The 23,172-nt window shown below is 41.3% G+C and overlaps 1 protein-coding gene across 1 annotated transcript in view; it reads left to right on the top strand.

The window, feature by feature from the left end:
- The first annotated feature begins 7,350 nt into the window (after nt 1-7,350).
- LOC141332922 (polyunsaturated fatty acid 5-lipoxygenase-like) overlaps nt 7,351-23,172 on the top strand; it is a 23,343-nt gene continuing 7,521 nt past the window's right edge. The window contains exons 1-3 of the mRNA XM_073837883.1: nt 7,351-7,498; nt 15,212-15,267; nt 15,379-15,850. Coding sequence (XP_073693984.1) covers nt 7,351-7,498; nt 15,212-15,267; nt 15,379-15,850 — 676 coding nt within the window. The remainder of the gene's footprint in view (nt 7,499-15,211; nt 15,268-15,378; nt 15,851-23,172) is intronic.

Genomic DNA, 23,172 nt, shown 5'->3' with positions numbered 1-23,172 from the left:
GGGCTCCTGAGTTTATATGTTTAAATACTGCAAAGTTAGTTTTACATCTTGAGTTTATTATTGTATTTAATTACTATATTGTTTACTACTTGGATTTTCATTTGGACATTGAATGAAGCACTTTTCATTCGAAGTGGTTTTGGTCAACTTTGGTTAATCTCCGGTGAGTGAGCAGATTTTGCTAGTTCTGTTTTAGCTAGCTACTTAGATGGGATAGAATTGTCTTCTTGCTTAAAATATGACATCTTCCTATCAAAACCAATCGGGGTATTAGAGAATTCAATGTTTTAACTCGACTTTGGTACATAGTATCATAGTTACGAGAGCAACCAATGTTGTTTCCGACAGTGTTCGCACTTTTATTTTCATGCATGACGTGTTAAAGAAACAATTTGCTGGTAAACAGCGGGATACATATATTTGAGTTATGTTGTAAGCATTGCTTTATTTGGTTTACGTCTGAGTGACTCATTTCAAGCAAAATAGCAATTAGAACGGGGTCAAGATGCAGATGTATTTATTTTGAATAAGCTATAAAAAGGGAATAATGCAATTTCATCTTCATTAAAAAGACGTGTTTTAGAGAACGAATGTAAAACACTGTTAGTGAATATCTTTTGTTGTTGTTTATTGTTTTTGATTTATGTAATACATTTACATACAATTATAAAATGTAATATAAGTGCATCTATAGTAACTGGATACACTGATTGTACTTTAAAAGACTAAAAATAAGTTAATGAGGTCTCATGTTAAGAACAGAACATTTATTTCTTCTACACTTTGTGTAGATTGGTTTTTTGAGTTATCAGGAAAAATGGAGATGGCGAGCCCAGCCCAGTGAAATTGTGTGACGACCTTGAAAGTGGTGTGGCCAGCCGCGAGATTCGTCACCGAGAGAGCCTGATTGTTTTGATTCGTCCATCAAAACTGCAGATAAGATCATCAACCTGGTTCATCTACATTGGTAGGAATACTTAGTGCACTCAACGCATCTACAATTGAGGAGCAGAACTTCCTTTTTGTTGGAATCCATACATTCCTTCAAGGAACTAATCATTTTATGGAATCTATGCACACACTGGCATAAGGAACTGTTCTTTGGACTCTGACTAATTCATACCAGGACAAAGAACTGAAATTAGACAGGATTTTGTTGATTTGTTATTTATTATTTTGAAGAGCTCTTCGTTTTATTTCATTGTTTATATACCCAGTTAAGACTGTGCCTTTTCATTGTTGTTGTGTGGCAATAAACTGGTTAATTGTTCAACTGACTCCCTCTCCTTCAAGCCACCCCTGTTCGAGCCTAGGTAGATGTTAGTGGTTATATCAATGGTCTAGGACTAAAGGCGCTACACAAGTCATAGTCATACAGCTCCATAATATGGGTAGCCTATTTTAACTGATCTCGATCATGTTTTCAACAATCCGACATGCGCTCAGTGAAATGTTCTTTTGGTTGTTAATAATAATCTGTGCGGTAACTGCTTAAATCATGGTTGCTGCTTATAAAACGATTAAATATTTTATCATCTTTGAAGGTTCCTGTTGCGAAGAGCCGTAAAAGCTTTAAGAAATGTTTGTTCCAATGTGTGACTCGAAAAGCAGGTGAGTCTGACGCACAAAATTTTATTTCCCACTCCGTTGAAATAACATGCGCTGTGTGTCACGAATTGAGTCGTCCTGTCATTTTTCTTGCACTACACATCATGGACTTTATTCCCCACAAGGCACTGCACTAATCACTGCATTCACCTGCTCCCTGTTTCTCACTGCACTGATCACTGCTCACACCTGCAGCTCATTCACACACACACACTCACACACACACACACACACACACACACACACACACACACACCTGCAGCTCATCACACGGACAGCTTATATGCCACTCACACACACAGCTTCTTCGCAAAGTCTTGTATTGCCCCGGCTACATTCTGAGCGTTTCTTTCCCGTATTTGATTCCCTGTGTTTTTGATTCCTGGACTCCCTCTTGTGTATGATTCTCGCTGCCAGCCCCGACCTTCTGCCTGTGTTTGATCACGATTTCTGCCTGCCCCTTTGTGTTTGTTTGCCTGAATAAAATGCTGCAAATGGATCCGCACGTCTCAGTCCATCCTTATGACAGATATCGTTCCTCATGGTCGTAATTCCGAGCATTTCTTCCCGTGTTTGTTTTCCCGTGTGTGTGATTCCTGGACTCCCTCCCGTGTTTGATTCTCGCTGCCAGCCCCGACCTTTCTGCATGTTTTTTGACTATGATTTCTGCCTGCCCCTTTGTGTTTGTTTGCCTGAATAAAATGCTGCAAATGGATCCGCACATCTCAGTCCGTCCTTGTGACACTATGACTGTAATATATGTTTTGTCTGTAATGTTTTACGGTCGTCCTGACGCGTGACTGGAAAACCAAAATGTTGCCAAACGTTGGATTTATAAGAGGTTTCAGCCATACTCATGTTGCTCTACTAATATTCAGTTTCATTTTTTGAGATTTCTGCATCTGCAATGTAAGCACAAGCAGCGCTGTTGCAGAGTATGAGACGTCGGCAGCTCAACCAATAGGATTAGACTGTCGTCATGTCGTAAATGTATCGTAATCACTCTAAGATACATATCGTATCATTTTTGCATCGCGAAATATCGTACTACAAAATATCATTACACCCCTAACATTAATGTTTGTGAACACTTTACTAATAGTTTTGTGGATTTGTATCATTCTTGTGTGATTCTTTTTATCCAGTTTTGTTACTTCACATTGATGTTGATACTGAGCACTATTCATAGGTGAAAGATTTGCAGTTGCATGTGAATATGTACCATAAGGTGCATTCCTTTTCTTTCACACAGTAAATCACTCTGTACAGTGTTGCCTAATACTAGTCTAGGCAGAATTATTCAGAAATCCAATTGACTAAAAACTTACACCCACATTTATCTCTCATTAAATAAGGAATGCAGTATTTCAATACAGAAGATATCTATACAAACAAACATGCCAGATCTTTGTATTTGAGAACGGTTTTATGAGCTTTCGAAACACTATGTATACTGATGAACCAATGTGTTTTTTTTAGAAAAGGCCCACAGAACCTTCAAGATTTGAAGACCAAAATCACACCTGAGCAATGTACACGTCTAGTTTTTCCATACAGGTGGTGTCTTGAAGCTGTCATTGCAAACAAAGGCTTTTGTACAAAGTATTAAATACATTTCAGCAGTTCATTACTTTTTCCCTGTGTCATTCCATTTTATTACACGTAACTTCATTTCTGAAAGTATTTGTTTTGTTTTATTTGATCAGACCTACACACACCAGCAGTGAAGAGACCAAACAAAGATGGCTGCAGTACCGTTTTTCTGAATTTGTGTTTTCAATCAAACAATAATCTGAAGAATCCTGCCTAAACTAATATTTTTCTTTTGAAGAATGCATTAAGAGTCTAATCTACTTTAAATAGCAAAATTGTGGGCTTTAATTGTACTTTGTGGAGGTTTGTGGCTTCAAGAGATCTTTGGGCCTAATAGGCCTTGTTGACCAAACCATGCCACCCAAGGCTACAATCAACAGCACCGAGGAATATGTGACCATGATGCGAGTGTAATTTTGACGAATTGATAAGCTTTCAGGCATTAATAGGACATTTTGATTGGACTTAAAAAATACAAGAAAGCAATAAATAACGCTACGCAAACTTTAAGAAACATGTATTCAGAAGCAATATGTATTAATTTCTACCAGAAGTAATATTAACCACACTCACTTTCTCTTGCTCAGAGCCTGTAGTTGTCATGGATTGGTCAGGTTCTGCACCCACAATCACGCCCAGATCACCATCACCTGAGTATTGATTCATGTACACCTGCACTCAATCATCCTCCTCACACAAAAGCCACTCTCCACACACCACTCATTGTCCGGGCTCGTTCTAGCGAAAGCGGACTGCTAGTGTCTCTCTACGAGTCTCACTATCTGAAAAACTTACCTGATTGTACTTACCTAAACTCTGTCTCGTTCCAGTCTTCCCAAAGTTCCAGTCTTCTGTGTCTTCCCAGTTCCAGTCGTCAGTGGTGTGTGGCCGTAAGCTGACTTCCACGTCAGCGGAGGATTGTGGATTCACGGACTCTTCAGAATTCCTCCGTCAGTCGTTCTTGGAATCCACCCGTCTCGCCACCTGAAAAGAAAAGGATCAGTTACTCACTTCACGTTTCAGCCCGGCTCAAAAACCTTCCCCTCAAGTCATACTCACCATCTCAGGATCTCCTCTCACCTTCGGCACTGCTGCTTTTAAAATAAGCATTACCTGGACTTATACTTACCTTGTTGTCCTGTCTGCTTCATAACAGTAGTATGGTCATTACACTGTTGTGAGCTTTGAAATTAGAAACGCAGAGACAGAGAAGCAACTTTAGATGTAAGAGGATGTTAAAGGGGTCCTTTATGCTTTTTATTTTTTTTTTTTAAATTTTAGCCAGTGTGTATGTTTGGGCATACAAAATATTATCTACGAAGTTACAAATCCTCAAATCTGGCCCACAAGATCCATTTTCCTGCAAAGTTTAGCTCTAACCCTAATTAAACACACCTGAGCATGCAAATCCAGGCCAATCAATCATTAGAGAATCACAGCTAGGTGAGTTTGATCAGGGTTGGAGCTAAACTCCAGTGGCCCTCTAGGGTAAGATTTGAGTAACCCTGAACTAAAGTGTCCGCAAACACATGCATTGACTAGAGTGACAGTCATCAATGGTCGCGTTGGAGCCGTGCCTGTCACGGTTGAGTAAAGGGGTCTGGGTCCAAATGCAGGGTAAGAAATGATTTTAATATAATTAAGCACAAATAAACAAACAAAAGGCCAACACGGCACAAAACTAAACATAAACTGAAACACAAAATAAACAAGATCAAGAACAGAATCAAAGCCAGGAATTCAGGAACACAAAAGAACATCAAAAACACAAGACAATGCAGCCAGGATGAGTAGTGGGAAATGAGTGTTCTTATAGACCAGATGTGATTGTGAACAGGTGTGCATGTAATCAGTGATAACAACTAGACAGGAGTGTACAATTAGGGATGTGTGTGCAGGGAAGGGAAAACAGCGACCTCAGGTGGCTGAGGGGAGCCCCACAGCCCAGATCATGACACTACCCCCTCCCCACGGAACGGCTCCCAGACGTTCCACAAGTCTGGAGGGTGGAGGAACGGGGGAAGGCAAATCAGGGGGAGGGACGGCGGGCCAGGTCCGTGCAGCGCAGTCACCGCCGCGTCAGGAACAGAAAGCACGGTTGCCGCAGTGTCAGGAACATAGATTGCGGTCTCCGGCGCGTCAGGCATGGAGATAGCGTTCACCGCCGCGTCAGGAGCAGAGAGAGCGGTCACCGCCGCGTCAGGAGCAGAGAGAGCGGTCACCGCCGCGTCAGGCACGGAGATAGCGTTCACCGCCGCGTCCGGAGCAGAGAGAGTGGTCAGTGCCGCGTCAGGAGCAGAGAGAGCGGTCACTGCCACATCCGGAGCAGAGAGAGCGGTCACTGCCACGTCCGGAGCAGAGAGAGCGGTCACCGCCGCGTCAGGAGCAGAGAGAGCGGTCACCGCCGCGTCAGGAGCAGAGAGAGCAGTCAACGCCGCGTCCGGAACAGAGAGAGCGGTCAACGCCGCGTCAGGAGCAGAGAGAGCGGTCAACGCCGCGTCAGGAGCAGAGATAGCGGTCACCGCCGCGTCCGGAACAGAGAGAGCGGTCACCGCCGCGTCCGGAACAGAGAGAGCGGTCACCGCCGCGTCCGGAACAGAGAGAGCGGTCAACGCCGCATCAGGAGCAGAGAGAGCGGTCACCGCCGCGTCAGGAGCAGAGAGAGCGGTCACCACCGCGTGAGGAACAGAGAGAGCGGTAACCGCCGCGTGAGGAACAGAGAGAGTGGATGCCGCCGCCTTCCCACGAAACTCTGTCTCCACCCCCACCGCAAAGAAGGGGCGCCTTCGCAAATCCTCTGCAACACGGGCGTCCATCGCCAGGCAGGCGTAGATATATTCAAAGCGCGCTGCCGACGCCGCCTCAAAGGACATCCCCTCCGTGTTGGGAGCAGAGGGAATGGTCGCCGCCCCGACCGCCGCCTCAAAAAAAAAATTCTTCCCCGCTGGACCCATTTGTGCTGGCTGCATTCTGTCACGGTTGAGTAAAGGGGTCTGGGTCCAAATGCAGGGTAAGAAATGATTTTAATATAATTAAGCACAAATAAACAAACAAAAGGCCAACACGGCACAAAACTAAACATAAACTGAAACACAAAATAAACAAGATCAAGAACAGAATCAAAGCCAGGAATTCAGGAACACAAAAGAACATCAAAAACACAAGACAATGCAGCCAGGATGAGTAGTGGGAAATGAGTGTTCTTATAGACCAGATGTGATTGTGAACAGGTGTGCATGTAATCAGTGATAACAACTAGACAGGAGTGTACAATTAGGGATGTGTGTGCAGGGAAGGGAAAACAGCGACCTCAGGTGGCTGAGGGGAGCCCCACAGCCCAGATCATGACAGTGCGTAGACGTGTGCAGTGGTAAAAGTTTAAGTAAAAGCCTCCTCTAACGATCCGGTTTGTTTTTGTAAAAAAAATCCATATTTAAAACATTAGAATCACTTCAATCTAGCTTGCGTTCACAGTCGTACATGGAAATTGCTGCTTTGGGAAGGGGCGTGGCAGGACTGAAACACCGTCTAAACCGTTCACCAATCGCGGTGTTGAGGGATTGCTAACCAATCACAACACATTTTGGTTTTTGGAAGGCGGGCCTTCATCAAACCCTGATCTAATCGAGCCATTTGTGCCAGCCTGGGGAGAAAGCTTTCGTAATAATGTAAATTATGTGAAAAATAATGCATTTTTCGAACCACCAAGCGTGACAGCATGTCCTACACTGTAAAAAGTAATTTGTAGGGGAAGCAGGAGCCCACCAGGGCGGGGCAGACAGAGCGGGAGCCAACCAGGGCGGCGCAGACAGAGTGGGAGCCCACCAGGGCGGCTTAGACGGAGCGGGAGCCCACCAGGGCGGCTTAGACGTAGCGGGAGCCCACCAGGGCGGAGCGGACGGAGCAGGAGCCCACCAGGGCGGAGCGGACGGAGCAGGAGCCCACCAGGGCGGAACAGGAGGCGCAGAAGCCCTCCAGGGCGAAACAGGAGGCGTAGAAGCCCTCCAGGGCATTGCCAGAGGTACAGGAGCCCTCCAGGGTGGAACAGGAGGCCCAGAAGCTCTCCAGGGCGGGACAGGAGGCGCAGAAGCCCTCCAGGGCAGAACAGGAGGCGCTAGAGCCCTCCAGGATTGAACAGGGAGCCGCATCATGGACTTGGACCTGGGTAGAGCAGGGATAGAGGAAGCAGACAGAACAAGGAGAGAAACAGAGAGTTCACAGGGGAACGCCACCTCCATAGGAGGTTCTACAGCGGGTGCTGACACCTCTGGAGGCAATGGCGCAGCTTTTCGAAGCGGTGAGATCTCTGGAAGGCTGGGCGGAACCAGCGGAGACTCTGGAAGGCTGGGCGGAACCACCGGAGACTCTTGACCTGCCTCGGACTGTAAAGCCGGGTCCTGGCTTGACTCAGGATGTGAGGTCGGGCCCTGGCTTGATTCAGGATGTGAGGTCGGGTCCTGGCTTGACTCAGGATGTGAGGTCGGGTCCTGGCTTGACTCAGGATGTGAGGTCGGGTCCTGGCTTGACTCAGGATGTGAGGTCGGGTCCTGGCTTGACTCAGGATGTGAGGTCGGGTCCTGGATTGACTCAGGATGTGAGGTCGGGTCCTGGCTTGACTCAGGATGTGAGGTCGGGTCCTGGCTTGACTCAGAAAGTGATGCTGCTTGGCTTGACTCAGAAAGTGCAGCTGCTTGACTTGACTCAGACAGTACAGTTGCTTGACTTCACTCAGACAGTGAAGTAGTGTCTTGACTTGGTTCAGGAAGTGAAGTTGTGTCTTGGCTTGGCTCGGAGGGAACAGCTGAGACTTGACTTGGCTCGGAGGGAACGGTTGAGACTTGACTTGACGTTGAAGGAGCGGCTGTGACTTGGCTTGGCTCTGAGGAATTAGCTGTTTGACTTGACTCGGAGTGCTGCTTGACTTGACTCAGGGGGTGCTGCTTGACCTGACTCAGGGGGTGCTTCTTGACCTGACTCAGGGGGTGCTGCTTGACCTGACTCAGGGAGTGCTGCTTGACTTGACTCAGGGGGTGCTGCCTGACCTGACTCAGGGAGTGCTGCTTGACCTGACTCAGGGAGTACTGCTTGACTTGACTCAAGGGGTGCTGCTTGACTTGACTCAGGGAGTGCTGCTTGACCTGACTCAGGGAGTGCTGCTTGACTTGACTCAGGGGGTGCTGCTTGACCTGACTCAGGGAGTGCTGCTTGACTTGACTCAGGAACCACGGCTGCAACGTGACTTGACTTGATAGGAACAGCAGCTGGAACTTGACCTGACTTGACAGGAACAGCAGCTGCAACTTGACTTGACTTGACAGGAACAGCAGCTGGGACTTGACTTGACAGGAGCAGTGACTGTGACGTGACTTGACTTGACAGGAACAGCAGCTGGAACTTGACTTGACTTGACAGAAACAGCAGCTGTAACGTGACTTGACTTGACAGGGACAGCAGCTGTAACTTGACTTGACAGGAACAGCAGCTGGTACTTGACTTCATTTGACAGGAGCAGTGACTGTGACGTGACTTGACTTGACAGGAACAGCAGCTGGAACTTGACGTGACTTGGGTGTGACTTGGTTGACATGGCGTTAGCGGTCTCTGGCTTGGCTGACGTAACGTTAGCGGTCGTTGGCTTGGCTGATGTGGCGCTAGCGGGTGCTGGCTTGGCAGGCATGACGTTAGTGGCCACTGGCTAGGCATGCGCTGCCTGTAAGAGACCGACTGTTCTTGCTGACAGCAGTGGTGGGTCCTCCAAGCTGGATATTAATCTTTGATAAGTCACGGTAACACGAGGATCTGATGCTGCAGCCACCCTTTTGATGACTAGCTCGGGTATGGCACCCATCTTGGGTGCAGATTTAGGCGTGGTGGCAGCCATCTTGGGAGCAGACTCTGACTTGGCGACGGCCATCTTGACCGGGAACTTAGGAACGGAGGCCATCTTGGTGACAGGCTTTGGCATGGCAGTCCTCTTGCAAAGAGACTTCGGCGCGGCGGCTATCTTGCAAACAGGCTCTAGTAGGCCGGCCATCTTGTGGACAGGCTCTGAAAGGGCGGCCATCTTGCGCTGTGGCTCTGGGCTAGCAGACAACTGGTGCTGTGGCTCTAGCCTGGCAGACATCTTGTGCTGAGGCTCTGGGCTAGCAGACATCTTGAGCTGTGGCTCTAGGCTGGCAGACATCTTGTGCTGAGGCTCTGGGCTAGCAGACATCTCGTGCCGTGGCTCCTCTAAAACACCCAGAGTTAACGGAGAGCCACATAGCAATAACGCATACTGCATACAGTCCTGTAGCGAGCAGTTAAATTCCCCTCCAGGCAGCATTGATTTGGCAGGTTCATTAAGTCCAGAACGAAATAAGGCCTTAAGCCACGCTTCATCGTAAAATGGTATTTGAGATGAACACTTACGGAACTGGTGAACATATTCCTCAATGGGGAGATTTCGCTGTCGTAGGAGCAGAAGGGTCCGTGTATCATCTGATCATTCAGTTATTCCACTTAATCTGGCAAACGAAAAATAGGCAAAACAGGTTGATATTTCATTTTTGGGTTTTTCTGAATGAGCCAAAACATGACAGCTGATTTCTTTTTTCCGTTTTTCAGCTCGAAACCAAAAATACAATAAAAAGGAAAACCAAAACTAAATAATACGGCTAAATTACGTTTTTCTTTATTTTCAGTTTTTGCTGTGTTTTACCGCTTTGCGCATGCGCAATGAATAGCGGCGTAAAAGCCTGTCATCATTTGTGGTACACTATAATGTAAAGATATGTATTCGTTGTTTTAAATTAATCATTACTATTAATAGGCCTAACTTAGGATGTTTTTATTAAATTGTGAAGACATAATACAGCTTCCGTCGTATTAAAAACATTTCATGACCTTACACCCATTATTTTTTCTTACCTAAAAAGACGGGTATATAATGCGTGTTGTCAACAAATTACACTAACCAGTCTCTCCAGGATTTCACGATTTTTTTTTTTTTGTGATTTTTTTTTTTTTTGCGATTTATTTTATTTATTTATTTATTTATTAATAATTTTGTTTTTGTTTTGTTTTGTTTAATAGGCAATATAGGCAAAACAGGTTGATATTTCATTTTTGGGTTTTTCTGAATGAGCCAAAACATGACAGCTGATTTCTTTTTTCCGTTTTTCAGCTCGAAACCAAAAATACAATAAACAGGAAAACCAAAACTAAATAATACGGCTAAATTACGTTTTTCTTTATTTTCAGTTTTTGCTGTGTTTTACCACTTTGCGCATGCGCAATGAATAGCGGCGTAAAAGCCTGTCATCATTTGTGGTACACTATAATGTAAAGATATGTATTCGTTGTTTTAAATTAATCATTACTATTAATAGGCCTAACTTAGGATGTTTTTATTAAATTGTGAAGACATAATACAGCTTCCGTCGTATTAAAAACATTTCATGACCTTACACCCATTATTTTTTCTTACCTAAAAAGACGGGTATATAATGCGTGTTGTCAACAAATTACACTAACCAGTCTCTCCAGGATTTCACGATTTTTTTTTTTTGTGATTTTTTTTTTTTTTGCGATTTATTTTATTTATTTATTTATTTATTAATAATTTTATTTTTGTTTTGTTTTGTTTTGTTTATTTATTTATTTATTTATTAATACTTTTGTTTTTGTCATATCGTTCCCTTCTGGAGCTATTACAAGTGCGAAGCTGTTGCTTTTTGAGTTTCGATTGAGCCATTTTGCGTGCGGGCGAGACATTCGCGGCTCACTGAGCCTAGGAGGCGTCCCTAGCTTTTATCATTGAAGCACTGTTTGGTTGTCTATTTAACTGCGTCAGAACAGCTGACGCTGAAGCGTCAGCGGAAGCGTTCAGCCTCCTCGCGTGAAGACCGACGAGAGTAAAGACTGCGACTTTTCCTGCGCGACTTCTCCGAGCAACGACACCGACAACGCACTTAAGTACTCCTCTCCTTTATTTCACTCTTCTTTCTGTCCTCCTCTATCATGTGTTTCCAACTCATTCCGGTGGTCTCTTCACACCGCACTAATATCACACGCACACGTCGACGCAATATTTCTAACCTGCGTCCTATCGACACTTCTTCCACTGAACCTTTCTCTTTCACGGTTGGACTCTGGAACTGTCAATCAGCTGTCAACAAATCTGACTTCATTTCAGCATTTTCTGTGCAATCTGGTTTGAGCATTCTAGGCTTGACTGAGACCTGGATTCGTCCAGAAGACTCTGCAACCCCAGCTGCTCTTTCTAATAACTTTTCCTTCTCTCACACCCCTCGTCAGACTGGAAGGGGTGGGGGGACGGGACTTCTTATTTCTAACAACTGGAAATACTCAACCCATTCTCCTCTATGCAATTATAGTTCATTTGAATCTCATACAATCACTGTAACATCTCCTATCGAACTCCACATTGTGGTAATCTACCGCCCTCCTACTCAACTTGGCATCTTCTTAGAAGAGCTGGATGGGCTGCTGTCCTCGTTTCCAGAGGATGGCAGCCCACTTCTAGTCTTTGGGGACCTCAACATTCACCTTGACAAACCCTATGCTGCTGACTTCAATTCACTTCTAGCTTCATTTGATCTACAACGTGTTATCACTACATGCACTCATAAATCTGGCAACCAACTTGATCTCATTTACATGCGAAATTGTATTTCAGACAATATTGTGGTCAAACCCCTACACATCTCTGACCACTTCTTCATTACATTTGACCTACATCTTGCTACTTGTGCACTCCCAACCCCTCTACCTGTTACTTTTAGAAGAAACCTACGCTCTCTCTCACACTCCCATCTTTCTTCTTTAGTATCCTCCTCCCTTCCCTCTCCTACTCACTTCTCATCCCTGGACACTAATGCAGCAACTGACACCTTATGCTCCACTATTACCTCCTGTCTAGATGCTATATGCCCTCTCTCCTCCAGGCCAGCACGATCTGCTCCGACAACCCCTTGGTTATCCGATGTTCTTCGTGAGCATCGTTCCAAACTTAGGGCAGCTGAGAGAAAATGGCACAAATCTAAGGATCCATCCGACCTCAGTATGTATCGGTCTATGCTCTCATCTTTCGCTACCCAAGTACATACAGCCAAATCTTCATACTTCCACAACAGGATCAACAATTCCCCGGACGCACGCAACCTTTTCAAAACATTTAATACACTGCTTTGTCCCCCTCCACCACCTCCCACAACTTCTATAACAGCTGATGATTTCGCCACATTTTTTACAGACAAAACTACATCGATCAATAATAAGTTCTCAGCTCCACACATACAGGAACTAAAATTGACCACAATCACGGCTGGAACCCCCCACTTCTCCTTCTGTCCTTGCTCGGAGGCAGAAGTAACCAAACTTTTCCTCTCCAGCCATCCGACGACATGTCCTTTAGATCCTATCCCCTCACACCTTCTCCAAGCAATCTCCCCTACAATCCTACCGGCGCTCACACACATCATCAACACATCTCTTCTCACAGGCACTTTTCCCACTACATTTAAGCAGGCCCGGGTAACCCCACTGCTCAAAAAACCTACACTTAACTCCTCACTCATAGACAACTACAGACCTGTCTCCCTCCTTCCATTCATAGCAAAAACACTGGAACGGGCTGTTTTCAACCAGCTATCCTTATTCCTCTCACAGAACAATCTACTGGACTCTAACCAATCAGGGTTCAGAAGTGGCCATTCAACTGAGACTGCGCTACTGTCTGTCACTGAAGCCTTGCGGACGGCAAAAGCTGAGTCCAAATCATCGGTACTCATCTTGCTGGACCTATCTGCAGCTTTTGACACTGTGAATCACCAGATCCTCCTGTCCACCCTCTCAATGCTGGGTAATACAGGGACTTCACTTCGCTGGTTCAAATCCTACCTCTCTGGTAGGTCTTTCAGAGTGGCCTGGGGAGGCGAGGTATCCAAAACTCATCAACTGGTCACTGGGGTTCCTCAGGGTTCAGTTCTTGGACCTCTCCTCTTCTCCATATACACTACATCTCTGGGCCCCATCATACAGGCACATGGCTTCTCCTACCATTGCTATGCTGATGACACACAGCTCTATCTTTCTTTCAAACCAGACGATCCATCGGTAGCTGCACGGATCTCAGGTTGCCTAGCGGATATCTCTGCATGGATGAAGGAACACCATCTACAGCTCAATCTAGCAAAGACGGAACTCCTTATCTTTCCTGCCACTCCATCTCTACAGCATGACTTCTCCATCCAGTTAGGTTCATCAACAATTACCCCATCAACTTCAGCCAGAAATCTGGTGTTATCTTTGACAACCAACTGACTTTTAAAGACCACATAGCTAAGACCGCTCGATCTTGCAGGTTTGCATTGTACAACATCAGAAAGATCAGGCCCTTCCTAACAGAGCATGCTACACAACTCCTCGTCCAGGCCCTGGTCATTTCCAGGCTGGACTACTGCAATGCTCTTTTAGCTGGTCTTCCAGCATGTACAATCAAGCCTCTACAAATGATTCAGAATGCAGCAGCACGACTGGTCTTCAATGAGCCCAAAAAGGCCCATGTCACACCTCTCTTCATATCCCTGCACTGGCTACCGGTTACAGCACGCATCAAATTCAAGACACTGATGCTGGCCTATAGGACAGCCACCGGATCATCACCTGCCTACCTCCATTCACTACTACACATCTACACTCCTTCCAGAAGACTAAGATCCTCTAGTGAAAGACGCCTCATTGTACCACCACAGAGAGGTATTAAATCACTGTCCAGAACATTCTCGTTCAACGTTCCTGCCTGGTGGAATGATCTTCCCACCCCTATCCGGAATGCAGACTCCTTAACAGCTTTCAAACGACTGCTGAAAACCCATCTGTTTCGACACTATCTGACTCAATAAAAAAAAAAAAAAAAAAAAAAAAAAAATCCTCCCTTCTAGCCTGTTTTTCCTCTCTTTCTTGATCTTCTCCTTCTAGCCTGCACTCTTCTAACAACGCCTGATATATGGTATTTTTGAACACTTCCTATGTTGATCTGCCTCCTTAGGATGAATCACTTGTTGTATTCCCAATTGTAAGTCGCTTTGGATAAAAGTGTCGGCTAAATGAATAAATGTAAATGTAAATGTAAATGTAAATTAGGATATCACATTATCATCCCCCGGCAAATCGCACCCATAAATCGCCCCCATCCCCCCGGCAAATCGCACCTATATATACAATATTTATTTATTGCTATTTTCCATCAAGTCAAAAAAAGAGTATGATTTTAATGTTTCTGAATAAATTATATTTTGTACATACATTTTGACCGCTCCCAGCACGATTAGACGCGCAAAAAAAGTGCGGCTGGCATGACGTGTATTTTCTACATATCTTTACATTGTGTACCACAAATGATGACAGGCTTTATGCTGCTATTCATTGCGCATGCGCAAAGCTAAAAATAAAGAAAAACGTAATTTAGCCGTATTATTTCCTGTTTATTGGATTTTGGTTTCGAGCTGAAAAACGGAAAAAACAAATCAGCTGTCATGTTTTGGCTCATACAGAAAAACCCAAAAATGAAACATCAACCTGTTTTGCCTATTTTCCGTTTGCCAGATTAAGTGGAATAACTGAATGATCAGATGATACACGGACCCAGAAGCTGGTCGATTGGGTCCATGTTGTGATGCTGGTGAATAAAGCTGCTGGATCCGGGTGTGACTGATTGTTCTGTAACAATGGGGGTCTGGAGACTGACATGTGGATCCATATGCAAAGCTTTATTAAAAGACGTAGTCAAAACAGGCATGAGTCGAACACCAGCAAACAGGAACAACAAGGGAAATCCGAAAGAATAATCCAGAGACAATCAAAGGTCTCTTGGTAATCCTCTTTCCAATGTCAAAAGTCTTGAGAAATTGTGAATAAGAAGTTTACAAGGAGCGTCAACTATCAAAATTGCGACTTTTGAAGCTGTCCTAAATCTCTAAACCTTGTGGATTATCTGGACCTGAAGGCCTCAAACGAGGCACCATCAGCTGTGCACTCTTGCCACATTGTGGGTACATCTTGGTATGTTAAAGCTTGCTGCATCTAGTACATCGTGGTAAGAAAATGCCTCCCAAACATTCTAAGCTATCCCCATCAGATGATGAACCTGTAACAATGTCTTTGCTCTCCCAGCTACTTGAGCAGCAGAAGGAGTTTTACAAAGAAATGTTACAACAGCAACAAGAAAACTTTAAATGCTTTGTCCAAATGATAATTGAAAGCACAAACAAGCGACTGGATGATGTTATCCGGGATCTCCAGGGGGTAAAAACAAGTCTGGAATTCACTCAAGCAAATGTGGATGTAATGAACAAGGAGCATACGACCATGGAAATTCAGATAAAAGGACTTGAAAATGAACTTAGAAAATCAAAGGAGGAATTAAACAAAATGCCGACAGTGGATTATATGGAGAAACTGGATTACATTGATAACCAGCACAGAAGAAATAACATCTTTGTGGATGGGATTCCAGATGAAAAGGGAGAAAATTGGATTGAATCTGAAAGAAAAGTCAGAACCATCCTGGAAACTAACATGGGTCTAGATGCTAAGAACATTGAATTTGAGCGTGCCCATAGAGTTGGCCACTACCAAGAAGGAGGTAGGCCTAGACAGGTAATTGTTAAACTTCTGCGCTTTAAAGACAAACAGACCATTCTCTCATGCGCAAAGAAATTAAAAGGTACCAACATTTTCATAAATGAAGACTTTTCAGAAGCGGTACAGATAAAGCGGAGAGAACTCCTCCCCGAACTGAAGGCTGCACGTAGCAGGGGAGAAATAGCCAGTTTAAGGTATGACAAGCTCATTATTAAAACCAGGAGTGGAAATGTGCTAACAACAGGCCGTTAATTATCTTATTTGTACTATTTCTTTTATTTTGAAATGTTTGTTATTTTTCTTCATTAATCAGTCATACGTCCAGGTCAAACTCCTGAAACTTTGGTCTATTGCTCTGGTGTACAATGTTTGAACTCTTGTCCAGTTGATAGTTCTAATTTGGACAGCCAGATCTTCAAGCCCTTACAATGGTGATATTGATCCTGATCAGAATTTATTTTCTTCATTTGATGTTTCCAGCCTCTGTCTTCGTTATAATGAAACCCAGTTTAATGATTTATGTGCTTCTGTGTCTGGTGACATTTTTTCTACTTTTCATTTGAATATTAGAAGTCTTCCGAGTAACTATGATAATTTTATCCATTATTTATCTTCACTTGGGCATAATTTTTCTGTTATAGCCTTATCTGAAACATGGCTCACGGAGGACTCTAAAGAAATGTTTAAAATACCAAAGTATAAATCAGTTCATCGTGTTAGAGTAAACAGATCTGGGGGAGGGGTATCTTTGTTTTTTGATGAAAATTATGATTTTAAAATTAGGGAAGACCTCACTTTAAAAACAGATCAGGATGATGTAGAGTCGCTTTTTTTGGAGCTTATTAGTGTTTTTCATGGAAAGAATATTATTGTTGGGGTTGTCTATCGGCCACCTCATTCTATTATCAAAGATTTCAATGAAAGTTTGTTTTGTTCACTTGAGCGTGTTAACAATGAGAAAAAACCTTGTTATATACTGGGGGATTTTAATTTGAATCTCCTTAACTATGATACAGACACTCTCACTGGGGACTTTCTAAATGTTCTTTATTCTAGATATTTTTTCCCACTCATCCATAAAGCTACTCGAGTCAAAGAAAAATCTGCAACTTTGATAGATAACATTTTATGTAATTCCTTAGGTAAAGAAATGAAATCTGGTATTCTGTATTCTGATTTGTCTGACCATCTCCCTATATTTCAGTTATCTGTGACTAAAGCAAATGGATACAAGAATACAAACCAAGTATTGTTTATAAGAAATATGAGTGATGTAAATATTTGTAAGTTCAAGGATAGGCTTGACAATACTTCATGGGATGACCTATATGAGGAGAGAAACGCAAATTTAGCATATCAAAAGTTTATGAGCATTATTTCCACTAATTTCAATGAATGTTTCCCTATTGTCTAAAAAACAGAACACAGCTTTAAATAGACCTTGGTTTACAGTTGAACTAAGAAAACTGTTAAAGAAAAAGAATAAATTGTACAAAAAGTATGTTTCAAATCGTACTCCACTTATTTATGCTGTTTATAAATCTGCAAGAAATAAATATACAAGCTCAATTAGGTCTGCGAAAAAAAAGTATTTCAGTAATGCATTTCTTAAGTGTTCAAATAATGTTAAATCCACATGGAAAGTAGTGAATCAATTGCTTCAAAAAGAAAAGTCTACCAATGATTTACCCTCTGTTTTTCAGAATGGTGACGACTATTTAAGTAATCCCAAGGAAATAGCTGAGCATTTTAATAATTTTTTTGTCAGTATTGGTCCGAAATTAGCCAATCTAATTCCAGATAGTGATGGAAATCCTTTGGATTTTATCCATCGGTCATTTCCTGTTATGTCTTCATTCAAACCTATTGATAGCCATGAAGTAAGTGACATCATTGATAAGTTAAAACCAACCGCAGCGGGCCATGACAATATTTCAGCATACCTTGTTAAACAGGTGAAGCAATCCATTCTGCAACCACTTTCTTATATTATGTCTTTGTCTCTGGAAACAGGAGTTGTGCCAGATGATTTCAAAGTTGCCAAAGTCATTCCCTTGTTTAAAGCTGATGATCCTTGTTGTTTTACTAATTATAGACCCATTTCTATTTTGCCATGTTTCTCTAAAATATTAGAAAAAATTATACATAAAAGGATAATTTCTCATCTAGATTCCAGTATGATTCTTTATAACCACCAGTATGGCTTTCGAAAAAATCATTCAACTTATATGGCTCTACTTCATCTTATTGATAAGGTTATTTCTGCACTTGAAAATAACGAGTTCATCTGCAGTATATTTTTGGATTTTTCAAAAGCATTTGATACAATAAACCACAATATCCTCCTCGCTAAATAATACAAATATGGTTTCCAAGATATCACCTATAAATGGTTATCAAGTTATGTTTCAAATAGAGCACAGTTTGTTTCTTTTAAGGGTTATTTTTCCAATAAAGCTAAACTACAATGTGGGGTCCCACAGGGGTCTATTCTTGGACCACTGTTGTTCCTCATTTATATAAATGATATGTTTAGTGTTTCAGATGTGCTTTCCCCCATCATGTTTGCGGATGAAACAACCCTTATTCTTTCACATTCACATTTTAGTACGTTAATGAACAATGCAAATGTTTGCTTAGTTGCGTACACTGCTTGGTTCAAGTTAAATAAATGATCTTTAAATATTAAGAAATGTAATTTTGTTATTTTCAGTGGCAAAAAAACATACAACAAAGAACTAGCGCAAATTAAAATTGGGCCTGCTGAGATGCTTCAGTTAACAACAACAACATTTTTAGGAGTTATTATTGATGAAGGTTTGAGTTGGAGAGGACACATAGACTATGTTTGTGGCAAAATTAACAAGTCAATTGGTATAATAAGGAGGATTAGCCATTTTATTACTACAAAATGTCTCCGTACCCTATATTACAGCTTTCATTTATCCGTATTTGTCATATTCTAACATGGTGTGGGGGAGTACATTTCCAACAAAGCTACATAGAATTCTAATTCTCCAGAAACGGTTTGTCAGGATAGCGGCTCGTTCAGGTTCACACACATCTTCAGCTCCGCTATATAAGAAATTGCAGATTTTATCAATTTTTGACATTAACACCTTCCAAATATGTGTTTTCATGTACAAATTATTTTCATCAGAAGGAAAGATTCCTGGCCAGTTCACGCTATACTTTAAAGCTAACTCAGCTGTTCATGCCCATAATACTAGGCAGGTAATGGATCTCCATCCTCCAAACTTCACCACATGTAGAGGCCAATTTTCAATAAGATTTAAAGGTAAACAGATATGGAATAGATTTTCTCATGTGGCAAGACAATGCACCTCAATAGAGAGCTTTAAAAGAGTTTTAAGAGGTCTGCTGATGAACTAGCTGGTGCAATTAGTTGATTCTATATTTTTCAGTGTATTTTCATTTTACTGAGAAATGCTTGTTGTTTTATCACCAGTATTACCATGATATTTTTTTTTCTCATGTTTTTTATGAGTTGTATTATATTGTGTTTGCATTCTTTGGCTATTTTTTTTTTTTTTTTTTTTGGTGGAGGCTTTGGATAAGCCATACTGGCTTTTTGCCTCCTCCGGCACTGAATATGCTACAGTATGTCCTTTGTGTTGTATTTATTTTAATTTGTGCAAAAACAAATAAATAAGGTCGGGGCAGGCGGTGAAAGGTCAAAACGAGAAAACAGTCCAGGGGTCGAAAAACACAGAAACACGGGAACCAGGAACTAAAACTAGGGCTGTATCCGAAATCGCCCCCTATAGTGTACAGTGTACAACCGATGTACACTCAACAGCTAGAGATAACCCATAATGCACTGTGAGAGTCGCGCGCTGACTGAATTCCTGCATCTCTCCAGACGATGGCGCACGCAGTCCATCCGTTCATTTTACAACGCGCTCCTCCACTGCGTAATACAGCGTACAACACGGGTACAAATTCGTTGTAAATTGATTATTAAATTGTTTAACCAGGGTTTATACGTAAACTCCTTGACATAGTTCAAGATAAATCCTTTAATCTTACTACTCGAACTATCCGTTTTAAATGATTGTTAAACAGTATAGCAATACTATGCAAAAGCGGCAATCCTTCCGGTGCACTTAGTGTCCGAATTCACTCTCTCATTTTCATTCACTCCTTCAAGTGGACTGTATGAGTGGACTAATGTAGGGAATAGTGAATAGGGTATAGGGGGCGATTTCGGATACAGCCTAGGAAGATTAAACACTAAACAACGATCAGTACAGACAGAGGGGGAAGGGAAGGCTTTATACCAAACACTAGGGGTCACATGACAGAAACAACCAATGGGAGACAGACACATGGAGCAGGAGAACCAATGAGGACATGACACTTAAGGGCAAAGCATGGTGGGTTGAGTGAACACATAACATTAAACAGTTCAGGATGGAGTGCCCTCTACTGGGAGTGACGTGCACTCCAGCTGGTGATTGTGACACTATGCTACTCAGAATTACTGACTCCCAGAATGCATTGGGGCATGAATAAATGATGCAGTTGCTTTGATTTTTGTTTGCCAGTTTTAGTCTTGTGTCAGTGGTAGCACAACAAAATAGCAAATAAAATGGTTATTGTTACAATTAATACAAATAAAATTTAATTGTTACCGTTGTTGTGCTGGATGTTGAAATCTGTGACTCAAGTGTGGTTGATTGCAAGGTATTGCCTAACATATTATAGGATTATATCAACCCAAATGAAAGCTTCACAAGGTGTTTATGATAAAATTGTTAACAATTTATAATCCACATGAAAAGTACACCAGCTAATGATTTAATTCAAAGTTAGATCACCAATCTCTCATTTCTTTATCTTTAAAAAAAACCCAAATAACTGTGGTTGCATTGTTGCATCATTAGTAAGAGAATTATAAACATTTTAATGAAGTTCCGAGTGCCCAACCAAAGGGATCACTAACCACTATAATGGTTAGATCAAACAAAAAATATTTTAAGAAAATGAACATCAATTTATGAAGTCAGCTCTCTCAAATTTTTCAGTTGTAAGATGACTTTGGGAAACAACTGAATGCAACTGAAAAAGATGACTTCAAAAGTGGATGAAATGAGTAAAAAGTCCTTTTTAGGCTAAGAATTGCCCCGCCTCAAATTTCTATTTTTTTCTATTGTTGTGTTGCATATTAGAAACATATTAGTGCACTGCTGCCTCTCACTGTTGTATTTATGTCATTGGTTCCTTTGTAGTTACTTGAACATTTTAAGCAAGTGTCACTCAAAACCGCTAAGTAAATTGTTTCATTTGCCTTGAAATTTGCTGTAACTTCATAAAACCTAATAAGTATAACAATATATACCACATCTAAATCCCCTCTGATGCACATCATTCAGTAGAGTCTTTTATTAGCCAAAATCATGACAGTCCACCACACGGGTAGCTAATCCAATTGCATGTGAATAAATGCAAATATTCCCTAAAAACACCCAGTAAAGACACTGTGGTCAGGACTGTGGCACCGGCTTTTGTTGAAATATGTTTGATGATTTTTAAATGAGAATGAATTTAATAGAATCTGTTCTTTTTGTTGAGTGATTATTGAATTTGTGAACGGGCTACATCCCCATTACAGTCCTCTCATACTTTATTCATAACAGCAGCAATAGAGGTCTTTCCTGACTATGCAGAAAGGATGATGGGTTTATGAAATTGCTGTTAGGAGGTTGTGTAACTTGCCAATGATTTCACTAAAATGAGGTAAAATATTTTGTAAAACAGTATCATGATTTAGTAAAAACAAATGAGTAAATCATGGGAACAAATTGGTTTAAAATATAAGACACCAATGTTTCAGCTTCAGGAGTTTAGGACAGAATATTGTCTGTTTTTTTTTTTTTTTTTTCTTCTACTGGGTTTATTTTTTAAGATAAACAGTTATTTCCTAAGCACTGCTAGATGCCAGTGTTTTCTGTCATAGATAGGCAAAGATTTGATTTCAAATTGATTGATTTTTAATTCAAGTGAAGGAGGTTTTTGAAAGTCTGACAGTAATCAGTGATGGATACTACCCTAAGGTTAACCCTGCCTGCTTTTAATATATATATATATATATATATATATATATATATATATATATATATATATATATATATATATATATATATATATATATATTAAAACAAAAAAGTAATCAAATGTAATTAGCTACAATACTTTAATAAATAATTAAAATAGTTAACATTCTTTATTACATTTTAAATAGTGTAATTTTGTAATCCGTAACCTTTTGTCTGGAACCGTTACCCTGTTGCCCAATACCTCCTTGTTTTTCTTGAAAGTCTACACAGAATTCTTCAGAAATACAACTGAACAGATACCTGATTCGTACAAACCCATAATTAGTATAGGAGTAGTCTTTTAACACAGAAAATCGCAATATGGACAAAAGTGAATATGCACAAAAGTATGTAAAAACTCACACCCACAATGTCATTCATTCATTGTAATAATTAAAATGCTACATGAAAATGAATAAACATAGTATTTCCGTTACAATATTGTGAGCTTTGAAATTAAAAACATCAAGACAGGGAAGCAAATTTAGACATGTGAAGTCATTTCTTTCAAACTTAAATAACTATTTGCCACATTTAGTAATTATAGGAGGAAATAATAAATGCAGTTTGGAGAACTAACTAACTTTAACTATGTATGTTTCAGGTGCTCCTGCAGAACCCCAGCAATAAAAGTCTATCTTCGTTAATAAATCTGTCAGTTTGTGAAGTGCGCCCATGTTAACAGGTTAGTGAAAGACCTTTTTGAGGCACACTGCATGCTAAACACAGCAATAAAAACATAATTAATTAACACTAACCTTAAAAATGATCTATAAATATAAATAAATGTTTCTATAAATAACTGTGCAGAGCATCTAAGATAATTGTGCATTATAAAGAGCGTGAATGACTTTAGTCTTAAGCATCTCATCTGTTTTTCTTTATAAGTGATTTTAAAAAGTTCATTCTTCATCTCATTTTCTCCACAGTTGAGGAATCAAATATTAAATGTCAATTGTAGTTGGCAAAGCTTTACATCTAGTGAAAGAATTTAAGTATCTTGGTGTCATATTGGACTCTACGCTGTCTTATAAGAGTCATGTAAAGAACATTACAAATAAAATTAAATTTGATCTAAAAAATTTTCATCAAATTAGACCTTGCCTATCCGATCAAGCAGCCAAGTTATATATGCATTCTATGATTTTTTTTCTCACATCGAATACTGGTCACTTACAAGTTCTGGCACTTTAAAATCAATAGA

The sequence above is a fragment of the Garra rufa genome, chromosome 4 (genome assembly GCF_049309525.1).
Source record: "Garra rufa chromosome 4, GarRuf1.0, whole genome shotgun sequence".
NCBI classification, from domain to species: domain Eukaryota; kingdom Metazoa; phylum Chordata; class Actinopteri; order Cypriniformes; family Cyprinidae; genus Garra; species Garra rufa.
The sequence above is the reverse complement of the archived record's forward strand: the minus strand, read 5'-3'. Positions and strand labels throughout refer to the sequence as shown.